Source organism: Scheffersomyces coipomensis (assembly GCF_036884675.1).
Source record: "Scheffersomyces coipomensis strain NRRL Y-17651 chromosome Unknown DFJ63scaffold_8, whole genome shotgun sequence".
NCBI classification, from domain to species: Eukaryota; Fungi; Ascomycota; class Pichiomycetes; order Serinales; family Debaryomycetaceae; genus Scheffersomyces; species Scheffersomyces coipomensis.
In genome coordinates, this window is record NW_027042899.1 from 137,475 (window position 1) to 153,265 (window position 15,791).

Genomic DNA, 15,791 nt, shown 5'->3' on the forward strand with positions numbered 1-15,791 from the left:
TGAAAGTTGGAGTGAATCGGAAGCAAGAAGGTATGCTGCTATTACACCAGATAGAAAGTCAAAATTTGATGCTCTTTGTAGAATTGCTGTCTCTGAACTTGCTGGAGATCGTCTTCCAGTAGTAAAGTTCAACTTAGAAGAACCCATCTTAGTTGATAAGGAAGAATTTGCCATCGAACTTGGTAAAAGCTATAATTCTCAAGCTACTGGTCAATTAACTAGAGAGCAATTGCCTTTATTACTTTCATGGGCCATGTCTATTCATAAGGCTCAAGGTCAAACCATAGAAAGGTTGCGTATAGATCTCGGTAAGACGTTTGAGAACGGTCAGGTTTACGTTGCTCTTTCAAGAGCAACATCGAAAGAGTCCTTAGAAGTATATAATTTCCATCCTAGCAAAGTTAGAACTGCCGGTAGTGTTGCTAGCTTCTACGATGAACTAAGTAGAAATCAATCTTAATATAGATTAGATTGAAAAATAAAATTTTGTGTAGATACTTTCTTTTTTCGCAGCGACCAGATTTAAAAAGAATTTTCAGTCTGAAAGCATAATTAACATTTATAATCTCTAGAAACGTCATCATCATGTATCCTGATGCCAATAGTGCAGATGAATCTGTGGGGGATTTGGGATATAATGGATATCCAGTGTACTTGAATTATTTCACGGCATTGCCTGATCCATCTATATTAAGTGACTCATCACTTACAATCTTATTCAAATCATTGTTGAAGAAAGACAGTATTACCAAAGAAAAATCATTGAATGACTTACTACTGTTGTTGGACAATGAAGCATTGACGGATGTATTTCGAGATGAATTGACTATTATGTCGTGGATTCAACTTTATCCGAAGTTAGCTATTGAAAATACGAAGAATATTCGATCTCTTAGTCATCAAGTCCAAGGGAAGTTTTTACTGACTGTTGGTGGAAGAGAATATAGTAAATATTTAAAAAGTTCAATTCCTATATGGTTAAGTGGTATTTTTGATAATGAAAAGCTGGTTTCAAATGCCGCTTTCAAGACTTTGGTGTCTAGTTTTCAAAATGATAACGACAAAGTAACCACAAAGGTCTGGATAATCTTTTTTGATCAAATTCTAAATTTCATTTTTACATCTATTACAATAGAAAATCCTGACAGTTTAAGTGATTCAAGATATACCAATGAATCTGATTCTGATTCTAAATATGAAAGACTTTTGAATGGCGCCTTGCAAATGCTTATAAGAATCATCGAGCATGTCAACGAAGAGCGTCTAATCTTAGAGCCTACAAGCATTGAAAAATTGGAATCAATTCTTGCAAATGATGAATTATGGAACTACTTGGGCACCTCATGCTCTTCTGAGAGATTAAACATTGGATTATTTAAGACTCTCCTAGTCTTGTTGAAGTTTATTTTTGCAGCACCAATTTCCAAGTTTACTGGCTCATTACATGATTCAAAATCATTATACAAATTTATTAGCAAAAAGTTTATAAAGAATGTGAACTTTAAAAATAACAAGACTCTGAATATAGTTTTCTCGTCAGCTATTCTTCAGTTTTGGGATACAATCATTACCTTGACTCAATTTGATGAAGATAAAAATTTCTGGGACTTGGGTGGATCAAAGAGTGGTTCAAGATTTATAGACTATTTGAAATTAGGCCCTTGTAACCTGTCAGAAATATACTATATTTTAATAAGGAAGATCTTAACTGTTATTCCTAGAAATTCAGCAATTGACTTTAGTTCATTGACTGTTTACGAGAAACTAAATCAAATCGTATGTCAACAATTATCAAGCTTAAATAACGCTAAGTTTGTTAAGGAATGCATATTATCCTTAGTATGCCTTTATGATCAATTTTCAGCTTCATTAGATAAGTCATTATTGATACCAGAGTCGAAGAGATTTTTCTACACTTCAATAGATTCTCTTTCAAAGAGATATTTTAGTGACAAGCAAGCCAAGGAGAACTTGGCTCTAGATATTACCAAATTCATGAAGGCTGGAAATAATGTTGAGATATTTCAAGAATTCCAGAACAGTGCAATTGCACAATCGTTGTCTTCAAGTTCTGACTTTAAAATTGGTGAGTTTGTATTTAACAGCTCTTTTGATAGAATTATAGACACTTATTTCAGAATTGTCAAAAACTTTGAAGATGACTCATTTTATGAGAATATGATAAACAATATCATTGATTCATTGCAAAACAATTCCAAAGGTAATGATCAGAAAATCTCGTTACAAGTCTTAGAAAGCTATATGGATATAATAGGGTGTAAGAACTCTAATCTTGTCAATTTCTTCGGCTCTTTAGCCGATTCGAATGATCCCAATTTCGTTGTCAGTAGCTTGAATATCTATTTTAAATATTTAAACAGTGCAACAATTGATGAAACGGAGAAGAAAAGCTCTGTTAATAGAATTTTCAACAGGATCTCGTCGACAGATCACAGTAATTTACTGAATTTCATTTCCACTGTTGCTAAAAATATCAACATTTTCATAGATTTGGGATCATATCCTGAAATTTATGAGTACTTGGTACAGTTGTCAGAACTGGAAGATTTATCAGCTGAAGATTTACAATTATGCTTTTCTTATTCGAGCAATCAGAAGATTTTTAGCAATTTGTTGAGTGTTGCAAGTTTGGACCGTGAACGTGCTTTACGATTTATAACTCTCATTGCAAATAATCCGCCCAATCTCGTCGATAAAGAGTTGGACAGCTTGACATTTGTTGTTAACGTTGCATTTGAAGAGATTCCAAATAAAGACTGTGCTTCTTTCATTAGTAATCTCAAGTCTAGTTTAACTAATTTCAAGAGTATTGTTTGGAATTACATTACTTCTGCTTCCATATCAACAGATTTTTCACACCTAGTAAATTGCTTAGAGGAATCAGAAGTTCCCTTGGAAGAAATTGAAGATGTTGTTCGTGAATCATTGAATAAAGTCTCTAGCACTCTATTATCTATTTCCAATCCTTTGGAACAAAATATTTATTTAGTGAAAGAAGGTTCTGAAGAAGGGTTAAATTCATCTTTATTGGTATTTGGAAAGATCATTTTACCAATGTTAGGCAAATTCAACTCGCCAAGATTACTCGTCTTAGCGGCTCTTGTCGGTGAATATATTGGAGATTACTTATTTTTGGAGAGTTCTAATAACCTCGAAGTAGAAAAGTTACTCGATATCAGAAAACAATTGACTGCTCAATTTTTACTGACATTTCATGATCTTGATGTTGAAAAAATTCTTTCACAATTAAGTCAAAAATCACCTATTTCAGATGATGGTATAGCATCAACTGTAATTGACATCTTATCTAAAAATGTTAATGGTAATGATATCTACGGATTCTATTCAACGAGAGCATTTAAGTCTGTATTTGATTTATATTTTGACAACATCACTTTACTGCAATTTGAATCTATTGGCTTTGATTTTTATTCTTTGATTCGGAAACCTCTTCTATTGGCTTCATTGTTAACTAGTTGCAACAAATTAATTACAAACGATAAATTCAATAGAGTACGTAACTATGTTGCAGCCGAAATTCTTGGAGCTAGAAGTGAAGTTCAAGTGAGAGAGGAAGGATTGAAATGGGTGACGCTATGTACCAACTTCTATCAGGCTAATGAAGACTTTGAGGTTATTCCAGCTCATCGTTTAACTTTGATTATCAACCATATTTCAAAGTGGATGGAATCAGATTATGCGTACGATAGTTGGTTTATAAAGGTGCGTGTTCAGGTTACTAGATTTTTAATTGGCTTAATATTATCGAATCCTAGCTTGCCTGATAGCTTCTGGGAATTAACTTCCTCAATATTAGATGATAATTTGGGACTTGCTGTTACTGAGATATCACATTTAGATTTAAGATATTTCACGATTAAGCTCTATTCAATTTGTGTCAAACAAAGACAATTAGAAAACATAAGCGATTTGAAATCCGAAATCTTAGAGATTTTCCTTGACAACTCTGTTCAGGTTTTCGATGGTAAACAAAGCAATCAACCAGTCCACATGTATAATGATCTTCTTACAAGAGTGTTATCCGGCATAGATTTCCCAATCAAATTGCTTTCAGAAAAAGAAAATGATCTTTATAGAACCTTTTTCGAAACAGAGTTTGTTGATGTTCAGCGAGCATCGATCAATCAATTGAAAAGAATGGTGTTGCAAAATCAACAAGACTTTGTCTTAGAATACCAATTAAACAAGTCTAATTTGGGTCAAGAAGATACAGAAGAAATAAGTTCCATTCTTCCTGCAGGTTTGACGTCACAAATAAGTAATATTTACCACGGTGATATAGACAATCCTATTACTCCTGGATTTACTAGATATGTATGGAGTTGGTACCTTATGTTTTCATACTTTTCAGAAGTCACATATTCGATCAGAAACGAATATGTCAAGCAGCTTGTTGATTTAAATGCCTTTGAGTCACTCTTCGATTTTATTTTCAGTGCTTTAGAGTTAAATGACCTGAAACTTCTTCGTATGTTAACTACTGGTGATATTTCCAAATCTATAAATGCAAGTGAGATTTTAATCAACGATTATTCAGTCAATAGCAATAGTGGCAAATCATTAAACGATGAAATGGCTTTTGCATTAGTGCACTTATATTACTTACTGTTGAAGTATCTGGGATCTCAGGTACAGCTCTGGTATAATGGAATTAGACATCGTCAATTGAAGCAGCTGATTGAAAAATTTACAGTCAAGTACGTATCCCCATTACTAATTTCAAAAATTCTACTTGAAGCTACAGATTCTAAGTCAAAGTTAGAAAGTAAGGATGAAAATTTGACATTGAAGATAAACAATGTTACAAATGAGATTAAATCTATATATATAATTGATGAACAGATTATGGAAATGATTATCAAAATTCCTGCATTGTATCCTCTCGAGAATGTCACGGTGGAGGGTCCAACAAGATTAGGTGTGAAAGAGAATCAATGGAAGGCTTGGTTACTTGCATCACAACGTGTAATCTCTTTGACAAATGGATCTGTTATTGATGCTGTGGAATTATTCAATAAGAACGTTAACTTGCATTTTTCAGGTTTTGAAGATTGTGCAATTTGTTATTCTATTTTACATCAAGATTTGTCGCTTCCTTCCAAAGTTTGTCCTACGTGTTCCAATAAATTCCACGCAGCATGTTTGTATAAATGGTTCAAAAGTTCTAATAGTAGTACTTGTCCTCTATGCAGATCGGCATTTAACTTCAGAACTAGAAATTAGTTATGGTTTACTCTTATTGTTATAGGAATTTTTAAGATCCCTTTCTTTAGGTAAATGATATGTACGAGTAGTCGGCATCGCCCAGGGGGCCTTTGTTGTAGGAAGTGTAGTACGCTTTGTAAGATCTTCGCTTGGTAGTTTTGCATCCTGATTCTCGTTATCAAAATCAATGTTGTTAGATGGTAATTCTATGTTCGTAACTTGATCCTTCCATGAATAAAGCTCTCCAAACCAAAAATGTTGTACCACCGGAAATTTTCCAAGAACCTCTACCTCATACATTCTCAACAATCCCTTCAAAACTTTGGTCCATAAAGACACGGATGAATGGATGTCGTAGATTATAGGCGAATGTTCATTGAATGGGCCTTGTTTAATTTTAAAAATAAATGAAATTGCATTGACATACAAATTCTTTGACTTAAATTCATTCACCACTTGAGATGATAGTACTTGTTGAACCATCGGAGCATTCTTATCTTCTATAAATTGAGATGCACCAAGAATATAGATAAAATGAAAGTGATCATCAAGACCCCATACACCATGAGAACCTGCTGGTTCTAAGTTATATTGAAGTATAAGGCGACGGACTAGATCATAGTAATTTGCAAATAAAACAAGTAAATCACCGCCACTAAGTGTCTGTAAGTCTATAATATCCAATTGAATCAATCCCCCTATAAATGCCACAAAATTTAACTCATGACCCGTCCCAAAATCCAATCTCATTCGTGATCCAAAAGAGTTGGAAATATAATACTTTAAATCAGCAACATAAGGCTTGGTCTTTTCCGTGAACCGAAGATTATGGACGATATCTGTTTCAATGCTTTGGTTCATCTTATCATGCCAAGTACGACATGCCAAATTTCCAAATCGCCTTTCTCCTTGAAATGGGGGTGTATCTACAAGCAACTCTTCTAAGTGTCTCAAAATTGCCAATACACCATTGATATCTGAATTAGAAGTCAACCTTAACAGACTATCATCTGCCAGGAGTTTGGGAATTGATGGTTTTTGATCTTTCACAGTATTCTTTCGCGTCACTAAGGACACATCCAAAACATCACCTTTTATTTCGATCCCTTTCACTTTACTGACAATTACATTCAAAGTATGCAATAACAGGTTATAGGCCAGTGACCTTCTGAAGTTAGCTAAGTCTGACTCAGTGAAGATCTTCTTGGAGGGTTCCATACTTAAGTACTAGATTAACTTAAAGAGTAAATCATAATCACTTACTAAAGATATCATGTATTTTTTAAAGCTTATATGCTAAACACTCTATATACAGGAATTTTATTTTACAATTGCAAAAATGCTAGTCTAATAATACATAATCGTTGATAGCCTTTCTGTCACTTTTAAACTCAGCTTCTGTTATCTCTATGATGGTAGAATCGTCTTCTATTTCCACTAGAGAAAGATTCTCAAAACTTTCTGGCATTGGACTTTTCTTATCAACCTGAATCTGACCATTAGATACGTTAGACTTTTTGGTTGGACTTGAGCTGGTATGCTCAGTTTCTGGTCGCCGTTTAGAACTAGTTGCTGGTAACAGCAAATTTGGTTTGTTTTTGATAATTGTGGATAACAAGAATTGAGTCTTTGGTGGAGATTTATGGTCGGTAAACGGATCATCTTCGGTATCGCTTGCTTTTGGGGAGGGAACTCTAAACGATTTGTCTGAACTACTTGAACTATTTGAAATCTGTGTTAAATTACTCTCGCTACCTTGAAGTTTGGGAACTTTTTGAAAATAAAGATCTATTTTAGATTTTTGCTCCTTTAACTTTTTTGGTGATTTCTTTGCTTTCTTCTCTTGGTTTTCTTTCTCTTTCAAAAGAAACTCTTCAACAGACAGTTTGCTGACGAGTTGAAGTAGTATCTTCAAAAGCCACACCAGGCTCATAGATTTACTGTCACTCTCTACTTCTAAGCTGCTGGAGGAAGAAGATATAAAATCAGATAGCTTGCTCTCGTCGTATTTGACTCTCAATAATTCGCCAAGATCGTCATCAAATTTACCTCTATCTATCATCAACAAGTCATCAAAAATCTTGTACCTTGTGGCTAGTTTGAGAATTAATAATTTAGGATTAGATGTAAATTCAGTTGGAATAAAATACTCTGCCGTATTCAGAATTATGTCCCCCTTTGGCTCGAAGCTCTGGTTGAATACTCGTAAATCGCTTCCCGGAAAAGCTTTGTTCAGTATATTCAGGATACCAATTACCTCAAGCTTGCCTGTCAAAGTACTATTAACTCTCCATAGAGTTCTGTGTTCTCCTTCATAAATATTTATATTTGAAAATGATAAATCATTATCAATTGAATTTAACTCTCCAAAGCCTAATGACTGCGGAATAAACTTGTAAATCCTTTTCTCCACAATTGGCGCAAGATATAACATTGTGTAATATTCATCGATATCAAAATCAGTAGTAAATGTGAGCAATCTTCCAAAGATATACCGTGAAGATTTTCGAATGGTTTCATTTAGTAGAATTAGAAACTGTCTAAGCTTTTCCCGCCTGATATCTGGATCCGCGATTAGACTATATTTTCCAAACTTACCTGATAAGTTATGCTTCACAAATGATTCAAGAAATAACTTCGAGAGGTTCGGCATTGATTCTTCTTCAAGCTTCCTTGCAGCTTTCGAAGGCAGACGAATATTTGATTCTCTAAACTTAGTATCGCATAGAGCCAAATTCAATGCATGGGTGATACCAATTCTTTGTAAACCTTTTGAGTAATCACCTCCGCGTAAACTAGCAATGAGGATAAACCTTTCCCAAGTAAGACCCATTCTCTCTTCAATTTCAGACATTCTTACTGGAGTCACATAATAATCTTTACTATTCGCCACTGGATTCTTTTTAGGTGAAAACAACAAATCTTCCTTCACTTTATTGAAATTACGAAGTACCTTCGTACATCCAAATACGAACGCGTCTGAATCATTAGTTATGATGAAATCAACAATACCAAACATTTGAAGTTGGGCACATTGGGCTTCAGCTTCTCCTGCAGCTTGTAAATAATCAATACGGTTCTTGACAAGTAGCTCTTTTATCAAAGGAACTTCTAGAAATGAACAATCCTCATATTCTTCTGGGGTTGCTGATTCAAATCTCAATAATTCATCTTCATAACTTTGAATTAACTCGTTCGATGTACCATTTCGCAATTTATTGGGTTTAAAGAATCCATCAAAGACCACGATCACAGATAAGTTTAATGAAATCAATTTGAAGATCTTTGCCATAAAGTTTCTTACTATAGATGTTGTCCTATCAAGTTCATGAACGTTGCTATTACTGAACATAAAGTGGGAAGCATCAATAGCTAATCTTGGCGTCCTTCCATATTTCTCCACAAATACTACTGTGAACTTCTCTATTGTCACTCTTTCATCGAATGCGGGACGCAACACATCCCATAATTCATTAATACCCATACAAGGATTGGAACTATTTGTTGACTATATGAAATACATCAAATAGTTAATTAATTAAAGGTCATGTGATTTGAAATTGAATTGAATTTTTTTTTAATGTTGCAGTTTTTTATTTTTTCCATATAAGAGCTTAGATTTAATTTAAGGTTGTTTTGAAAACTATGTTTAATAGTGATTAGTGTGTTAGCGGAACATAGCCAATAAATGAGTCAGCAATCGAGTCTCAGTTCAAATGTTGGCCAACTATTGTGTGTTGGCTTTCAAGGAACGTATGTGACACCGCAGGCGTATCATTTAATTGTTCAGCATCATGTATCTTCAATGATCTTATCAAGGAAGAATGCGGTGTCAGCAAAACAAATGACAAAGTTAATAAGAGACTTGCAATACATTGCTTTCAGTCAAGGTAAATACAAGTATCCTATCATGTTTGCCATTGATGAAGAAGGAGGGATGATGAATTCTCTTTTTGATCCTGAGTTTCTTACCCAATATCCTTGTGCAATGGCATTAGCTGCCACTGGTGATACAGATTTGGTATATGAGATCCTGAAAGCCATAGGTAAAGAATTGAAAAAGATAGGGTTTCTGATAATATTGGGACCTGTGCTTGATGTTGTGACTAAGTTATCCCATCAATTAGTTGGTGTAAGAAGTTTTGGTACTACGATTGAAGATGTTACTAAATATGGTCTTGCTTGTGCTAAGGGTCTTCAAGATGGTGGATTGTTTACCGTGGGGAAACATTTCCCCGGTATTGGTAATGCAACTGTGGATTCATTATTAGAATTGCCCATGATTAGTGATTCATTAGATCAAGTCAAACATTTTGGTAGTTTACCATTTGCAAAATTAATAGAAGAGAAGCGTGTTGATGGAATAAGTGCTGCTGGTTGTGCAGTTCCAACAATCAGTCCAGATGAAACACATGCTTGTTTGTCTCCTGTTGTAATCAATCAATTGCTAAGACAAGATTTGAAATTTGATGGTTTTGTGATTAGTGAATGTTTGGAAATGGACGCTTTATATCATTCCATTGGTTTAGGACAAGGTGTTATTTTGGCTATATCAGCAGGATGTGATCTTGTTATGGTATGTCATGATTTAGCATTACAGAATGAGGCAGTAGATTCATTAGAAAAGGCAATCGCTAATGGTAATCTTGATGAAGAGATTATTATGACAAGTCTCAATAGAATTGAAAAATTACAAAAGAGATTACCAAAGTGGTCAGCATTATTTCCAAGAGGTGAAGCCTCAGCTAAAGAAGATGAAATTAAATTATTTAAATATGAATTCCCTGAAGAATGGGAGAAACATCAAGCCTTGTCTAGAAAGGCATATCAAAAATCAATAACTTTAATTCGTGATTTTGATAGTACATTACCTATATCAAAGTTTTTAAATGTTTCAACAAGAGAGCAATCAGTTGATAATATTTTATTATTAACTCCTTTATTGAATCCAGTCTATCCAAATTTGAATTCATCTAAAAAGGATAAAAATCCTCAACTTTATACTGGAGAAGAAGTTTTCCAAAAATTTGGTGACATATTAGCCAATCATCCAATTTCAAAGACAAAACCATATAATGTATTACATACTACGTATACCGCAAACGGATTAACTGCTTTACATGAATCATTAATTGAAAACTCCAAAGTTGTTATTGTTTTGACTTCAGAAGCTTCTAGAAATATGTACCAAGTTGGTATAGTGAAGTATGTTTCAATATTATGCGGTGCTAATCCCTCCTCATTAAATGCAACTTCGGCTAATTCAACGAATACTGCTCTTTCAGGGTTAACGAAACCATTGATTATAGTTGCAACACTGTCACCATATGATTTCTTTTACAACAAGACTATTGGAAGTGCATATTTATGTTGTTACGATTATACCAACCGAGCTTTAGAGAGTGTAGCCAATGTTCTCATGGGTGATTTTGAAGCTGAAGGATGTATTCCTGGTGAGAAGAAATTCATAACTAAAGCTAAAAAGAGAAAATCTGATGGATCCAAAGTAATACTTTCTAAAAAACAAAGAAATGCAGTACCCAGAAGAAGATGGTTAGTTGATGAATTTGATTTAAATCGAGATTGGACTGGATTTGTTAAGCTTTGGAAAAATAATACTAATGATGGAGATATTATTCCTACCATTGATAATGGTAAGATCGATACTCAAAAAGCAGGATTTTATAAACGATTATATGGATTATTAGGATCAACTGCCAAGACTCAAAAACATTTTGTGGTTAGAAATTCTTCATTAAATATATTATATGGGATTATTTTAACATGGGTTGAAGATTCACATCCATTTGATCGAGATATATCAGAAGAAGCTCCTACCAAGGGTTCTATATTATTTTTATTAGTTGATAAATCAAAAAGACTTCAAAGTATAGGGAAGAATTTACATGCACGAGCCATTAGATATTTAATTAAAGAAAAGAAATGTTCATCATTATCACTTGGAAGTTCATTTCCATTATTAGCATTTCCTGAAACATCCAATTTACAAAGTCAACCTAATAATAATAAAGTTATTTCATTTATGCATAGTGTGGGATGGGATATTAATAGTGATAAATTTCGGAAAAAATATATTATGGTATTAGATGATTTAGAGAAATGGCTGGTACCTAAGAAGATTTTTCGAGAATTAATGATTGTGGGGGTAAGATTTGATATTTGCAGTGATCCTGAAAAATTGATTAAATTAATTGAAAGATCAACTAAAGCTGATCAATCTGATAATAGTAATAATATAAAGAATTTATATGTGGAAGCGGTGAAACATTTGGGTAATACTTCACCTCATGGTACCAAGATTATAATTGCTTTAGAACCTACCAATCAAAGTGTTATTGGAAGTATTGTATTATTTACCAATAAATCTCAACTTTCTAAATTTTTCCCATTTGTTGATGAATGTATAATACCGGAAAATGGTAAGAATAATGATAGTTCAGCCATTGATGATGGGAATGTACCATTAATTGGAGGTATTATTGGACCTGTGATTGATCCCCTGTATTCTAATTTAACTGAGATTTTCAAGTATGGATTAATTTGTAGTGGAATTACATTTTTAAAGTCGAGTTTGAATGATGGAGAGGTTCAAGTTAATCAATGTGTGCTGGTAGATGTTAATGACGATAAGAGTTTGAATGGGATCAAAGAAATTGGATTTCGGGAATGGAAATACTATTATGATTTTTATGATCAAAAAGATGATGCAGAGCATACATTTTTAGATTAAATACATATTCAATGTAGTTTTATATTTTGTAATTTTTGTTTTGTTTTTATGCTTATGTTTATTTTATAAGTTTTATGTATAATATATGAATATTGATGGAATTAAATTGGGTGTAATAGTTGTTGTGATAAGTATATTTTTCATTTTTTTTTGCATTCAAATTGTGCAAACCTTTGAATATGGGGTAAATAAACTTCATCTTTGGCTACAGTTTCGGTTTGGATTTAAATAACGGTTCCGTTACGGATAGTACTAGATAGAGATCAGTTTTAACTACATACATATAATAACCAATACAACCTAGCTTTTCCGAAACAACAATTCGGAATATCCATAAATACTATTTCATTGTTAAACAAATCCCCAAATAATCTTTTCTCACGACGGAACAAAATATTTCTCGGAGTATCATTCCGAGCTCATAGGGACAAAATTTTTTTCATACTACAATTTAAGTGAGACTTAACCACAAATGGGTCTAGTCCAAGAAAAGGGGTTAATTAGTTATAAGGTGGGGAGAGAATATCAAAGGAGCCCTGTTTGATTATCTCTTACGATAGTTATGTTGTATCAGATAATTTTTCACTATAGATAGACACGTTCATTGGTAATGATACTATTACTACTTATAATTGATTTGTGGAGAAATAGTATAAATAGGTTTAGGTTGGAACGGTGTCTTCCTAAGTTAACTAAATAATAATATTAACCAGTTGTAGTAGGGGTTTGTTGTAACATTTTTCATCTTCAAAGAGGGGTAGAACAAAAGTCTAAACCATTGTCTATATGTCTATATGTCTATAATGGGTATAGGGGGATGGAATATCAAACGATGGAAGAATGCTTAACACAAAATTTTATTTCTTTTTAGGTTATTATTACCCATAGACTAAAACAGTAATTAAAATTATTAATATTAACCGCCGATTTTTAGAAAACCAACCAAACCTTGTTCCGATAATGGTGGTGCTATAATAAAGTATAGTAGTGCCATTTAAAAATGAAGAGAGATATAATTATGCTATGACTTTTGGGTCGAGAGAAACTAACCTTAGATGGTTCGGAATGATCAGTCTTTTATCGATTGATTAATTGTCTTAACTTCTAAAGTTTTACTAAGTCGGACATGATGGGATAGTCAAAGTCTAGTCTAGACTTGGCTGGTTCATCATCAGCCGTCCGCCTAAATTAATAAAAACTTGCTAAATGTTAAAGGCTAAATGGTCACACTAGAACTTTTTTTTTTAAGCTTCACTAAAAAAAAAAATAAAAAATTGACATCCTTTTCTCCGATCCTGCTCTCCGGGCGCTGACATAAGCCGTTACATAATACGTAGGTTTTCGGAACCAGCCCTTAACTATGGGGATTTGTTCCGCCCTTTTCCTTACCCCAGACTTTTACAGTTTTTTGCGTGTTACAGTTGCAACAATTAAAAATTTAGGTTCCATTTCACCGGGGAGTTCATTTTACTTATATAAAATTTTATTAACCATATAAATAACTTGAAAATTCCACTTTGTCTTTAAGTTTATATTTGAAATAAATTTTTTCATTCTTTGACTATCATCAAGTTAAATATTGTTAATAATATTAAACATAGCGATATCTAAATCCAATATATATATACCATCATAATAATGGCTCCTCCTACTGCAGTTGAATCATCACTTGATTTCCAAGGTCATCCAACCATTAAATCTACTCAAGATCCTTTAGTTAAACAATTATCTTTAGGTTCTGAAACACTTATTCGTCATAATGCTCCACCTCCAACTTTATATGAAGATGGTTTATTAGAAAAGGGTACTGTTATTTCATCTACTGGTGCTTTAATGGCTTATTCTGGTAAAAAAACTGGTAGATCTCCAAAAGATAAAAGAATTGTTGATGAATCAACTTCAAATCAACATATTTGGTGGGGACCTGTTAATAAACAAGTTGATGAATTAACTTGGAAAATTTCAAGATCAAGAGCTTTAGATTATTTAAGAACTAGAGAAAAATTATTTGTGGTTGATGCTTATGCTGGTTGGGATCCAAGATATAGAATTAAAGTTAGAATTATTTGTGCTAGAGCTTATCATGCTTTATTCATGACTAATATGTTAATTAGACCAACTGAAGAAGAATTAGCTAATTTTGGTGAACCAGATTTCACTATTTATAATGCTGGTCAATTTCCTGCTAATGTTCATACTAAAGGTATGACTTCATCAACTTCAGTGGAAATTAATTTTAAAGATATGGAAATGGTTATTTTAGGTACTGAATATGCTGGTGAAATGAAAAAAGGTATTTTCACGGTTATGTTTTATTTAATGCCAATTAAACATAATGTTTTAACTTTACATTCTTCTGCTAATCAAGGTAGAGAAGATGGTGATGTTACTTTATTCTTTGGTTTATCGGGTACTGGTAAAACCACTTTATCTGCCGATCCAAAGAGAGCTTTAATTGGTGATGATGAACATTGTTGGTCTGATAATGGTGTTTTCAATATTGAAGGTGGTTGTTACGCTAAATGTTTAGATTTATCAGCTGAAAAAGAACCTGAAATTTTTAATTCTATTAAATTCGGTGCTATTTTAGAAAATGTGGTTTATGATCCATTAACTAAAGTTGTTGATTATGAAAACTCTGCTATTACTGAAAATACCAGATGTGCTTATCCAATTGATTTCATTCCATCTGCTAAAATTCCATGTTTAGCTGATGTACATCCAACCAATATTATCTTATTAACTTGTGATGCTTCCGGTGTTTTACCTCCAGTTTCTAAATTAACTAATGCTCAAGTTATGTATCATTTCATTTCAGGTTATACTTCTAAAATGGCTGGTACTGAAGAAGGTGTTACTGAACCAACTCCAGCTTTCTCTGCTTGTTTCGGTCAACCATTTTTAGTTTTACATCCAATGAAATATGCTCAACAATTATCTGATAAAATAAGTCAACATAATGCCAATGCTTGGTTATTAAATACTGGTTGGGTTGGTTCATCTGTTGCCAGAGGTGGTAAGAGATGTTCTCTTAAATACACCAGAGCTATTTTGGATGCTATTCATTCTGGTGAATTAAGTAAAGTGGAATATGAAACTGTTCCAACTTTCAATTTACATGTTCCAAAGACTTGTCCAGGTGTTCCAAGTGAAATCTTAAACCCAACCAAGGCTTGGACTGCTGGTGAAGATTCATTTAATACAGAAATTAAAGGATTAGCTGAAAAATTTGCTGAAAACTTTAAGAAATATTCTGATCAAGCAACTGAAGAAGTTAAAGCTGCCGGTCCAGTTTTTTAAGCACATTCGTTTAATTTTAGGATAGGTTTTTTTCTTGTTTTTTAGTTTTACGCTTTATTTATTTATTTATTTATTTATTTAAACAATAGTCATCTTTCAAATTATTCATAATAATACATATATATCACATTTCATAATTTATAATATATTCACTTTGTTTATAAATGTAGTTGCTATCATAGGTTGGAATGGAACTGGTAGCTCACACAAATTGACTATAAAATAATTTATTTTTGACTGTGATATTTTTTGTTGTACAGATTTTAAACTCCGCCAAGTGCGTCAAAGATGATTCGATGCAGGCTCCGTTAATTTTTATTTATTTTATTTTTTTTTTATTTTTATTTCTGTGAGAATTTCACATGCCAAAAGATTCGCTACCTTTGCCGTCTTCAGTAATAATGAAAGGAAGTGATCTCATCAACAGCAACAGCGTTACAATCTAGAGGTAGCAATAGGGGCTACCACGAGTTAACATGTTTGATTCGCTTAG

The 15,791-nt window shown here is 33.0% G+C and overlaps 5 protein-coding genes across 5 annotated transcripts; 3 read left to right on the top strand and 2 right to left on the bottom strand. All coding sequences in view use genetic code 12, as the record gives it.

Annotated features, from left to right (window-relative positions):
• Positions 1 to 585: 585 nt before the first annotated feature.
• DFJ63DRAFT_290762 (ubiquitin-protein ligase) lies at positions 586 to 5,265 on the top strand (the record flags this gene model as incomplete). Its single annotated transcript, XM_064905338.1, has 1 exon — positions 586 to 5,265. The coding sequence occupies one exon, from the start codon at positions 586 to 588 to the stop codon at positions 5,263 to 5,265; it is 4,680 nt and encodes a 1,559-aa protein (XP_064759614.1).
• On the bottom strand, positions 5,266 to 6,465 carry RRD1 (peptidylprolyl isomerase; the record flags this gene model as incomplete). Its single annotated transcript, XM_064905315.1, has 1 exon — positions 5,266 to 6,465. One exon carries the CDS (start codon positions 6,463 to 6,465, stop codon positions 5,266 to 5,268), a length of 1,200 nt encoding a protein of 399 aa, XP_064759615.1.
• Positions 6,466 to 6,589: 124 nt separating this feature from the next.
• DFJ63DRAFT_315532 (crossover junction endodeoxyribonuclease) lies at positions 6,590 to 8,731 on the bottom strand (the record flags this gene model as incomplete). The annotated part of the gene is made up of 1 exon (XM_064906563.1): positions 6,590 to 8,731. The coding sequence occupies one exon, from the start codon at positions 8,729 to 8,731 to the stop codon at positions 6,590 to 6,592; it is 2,142 nt and encodes a 713-aa protein (XP_064759616.1).
• Positions 8,732 to 8,935: 204 nt separating this feature from the next.
• Positions 8,936 to 11,998, top strand: NGS1 (Ngs1p; the record flags this gene model as incomplete). The annotated part of the gene is made up of 1 exon (XM_064905313.1): positions 8,936 to 11,998. The coding sequence occupies one exon, from the start codon at positions 8,936 to 8,938 to the stop codon at positions 11,996 to 11,998; it is 3,063 nt and encodes a 1,020-aa protein (XP_064759617.1).
• A 1,541-nt stretch (positions 11,999 to 13,539) lies between these two features.
• Positions 13,540 to 15,449, top strand: PCK1 (phosphoenolpyruvate carboxykinase). The gene has a single exon (XM_064907279.1). It carries the CDS (start codon positions 13,637 to 13,639, stop codon positions 15,296 to 15,298), a length of 1,662 nt encoding a protein of 553 aa, XP_064759618.1. The 5' UTR covers positions 13,540 to 13,636; the 3' UTR covers positions 15,299 to 15,449.
• The last annotated feature ends 342 nt before the right edge of the window (positions 15,450 to 15,791 follow it).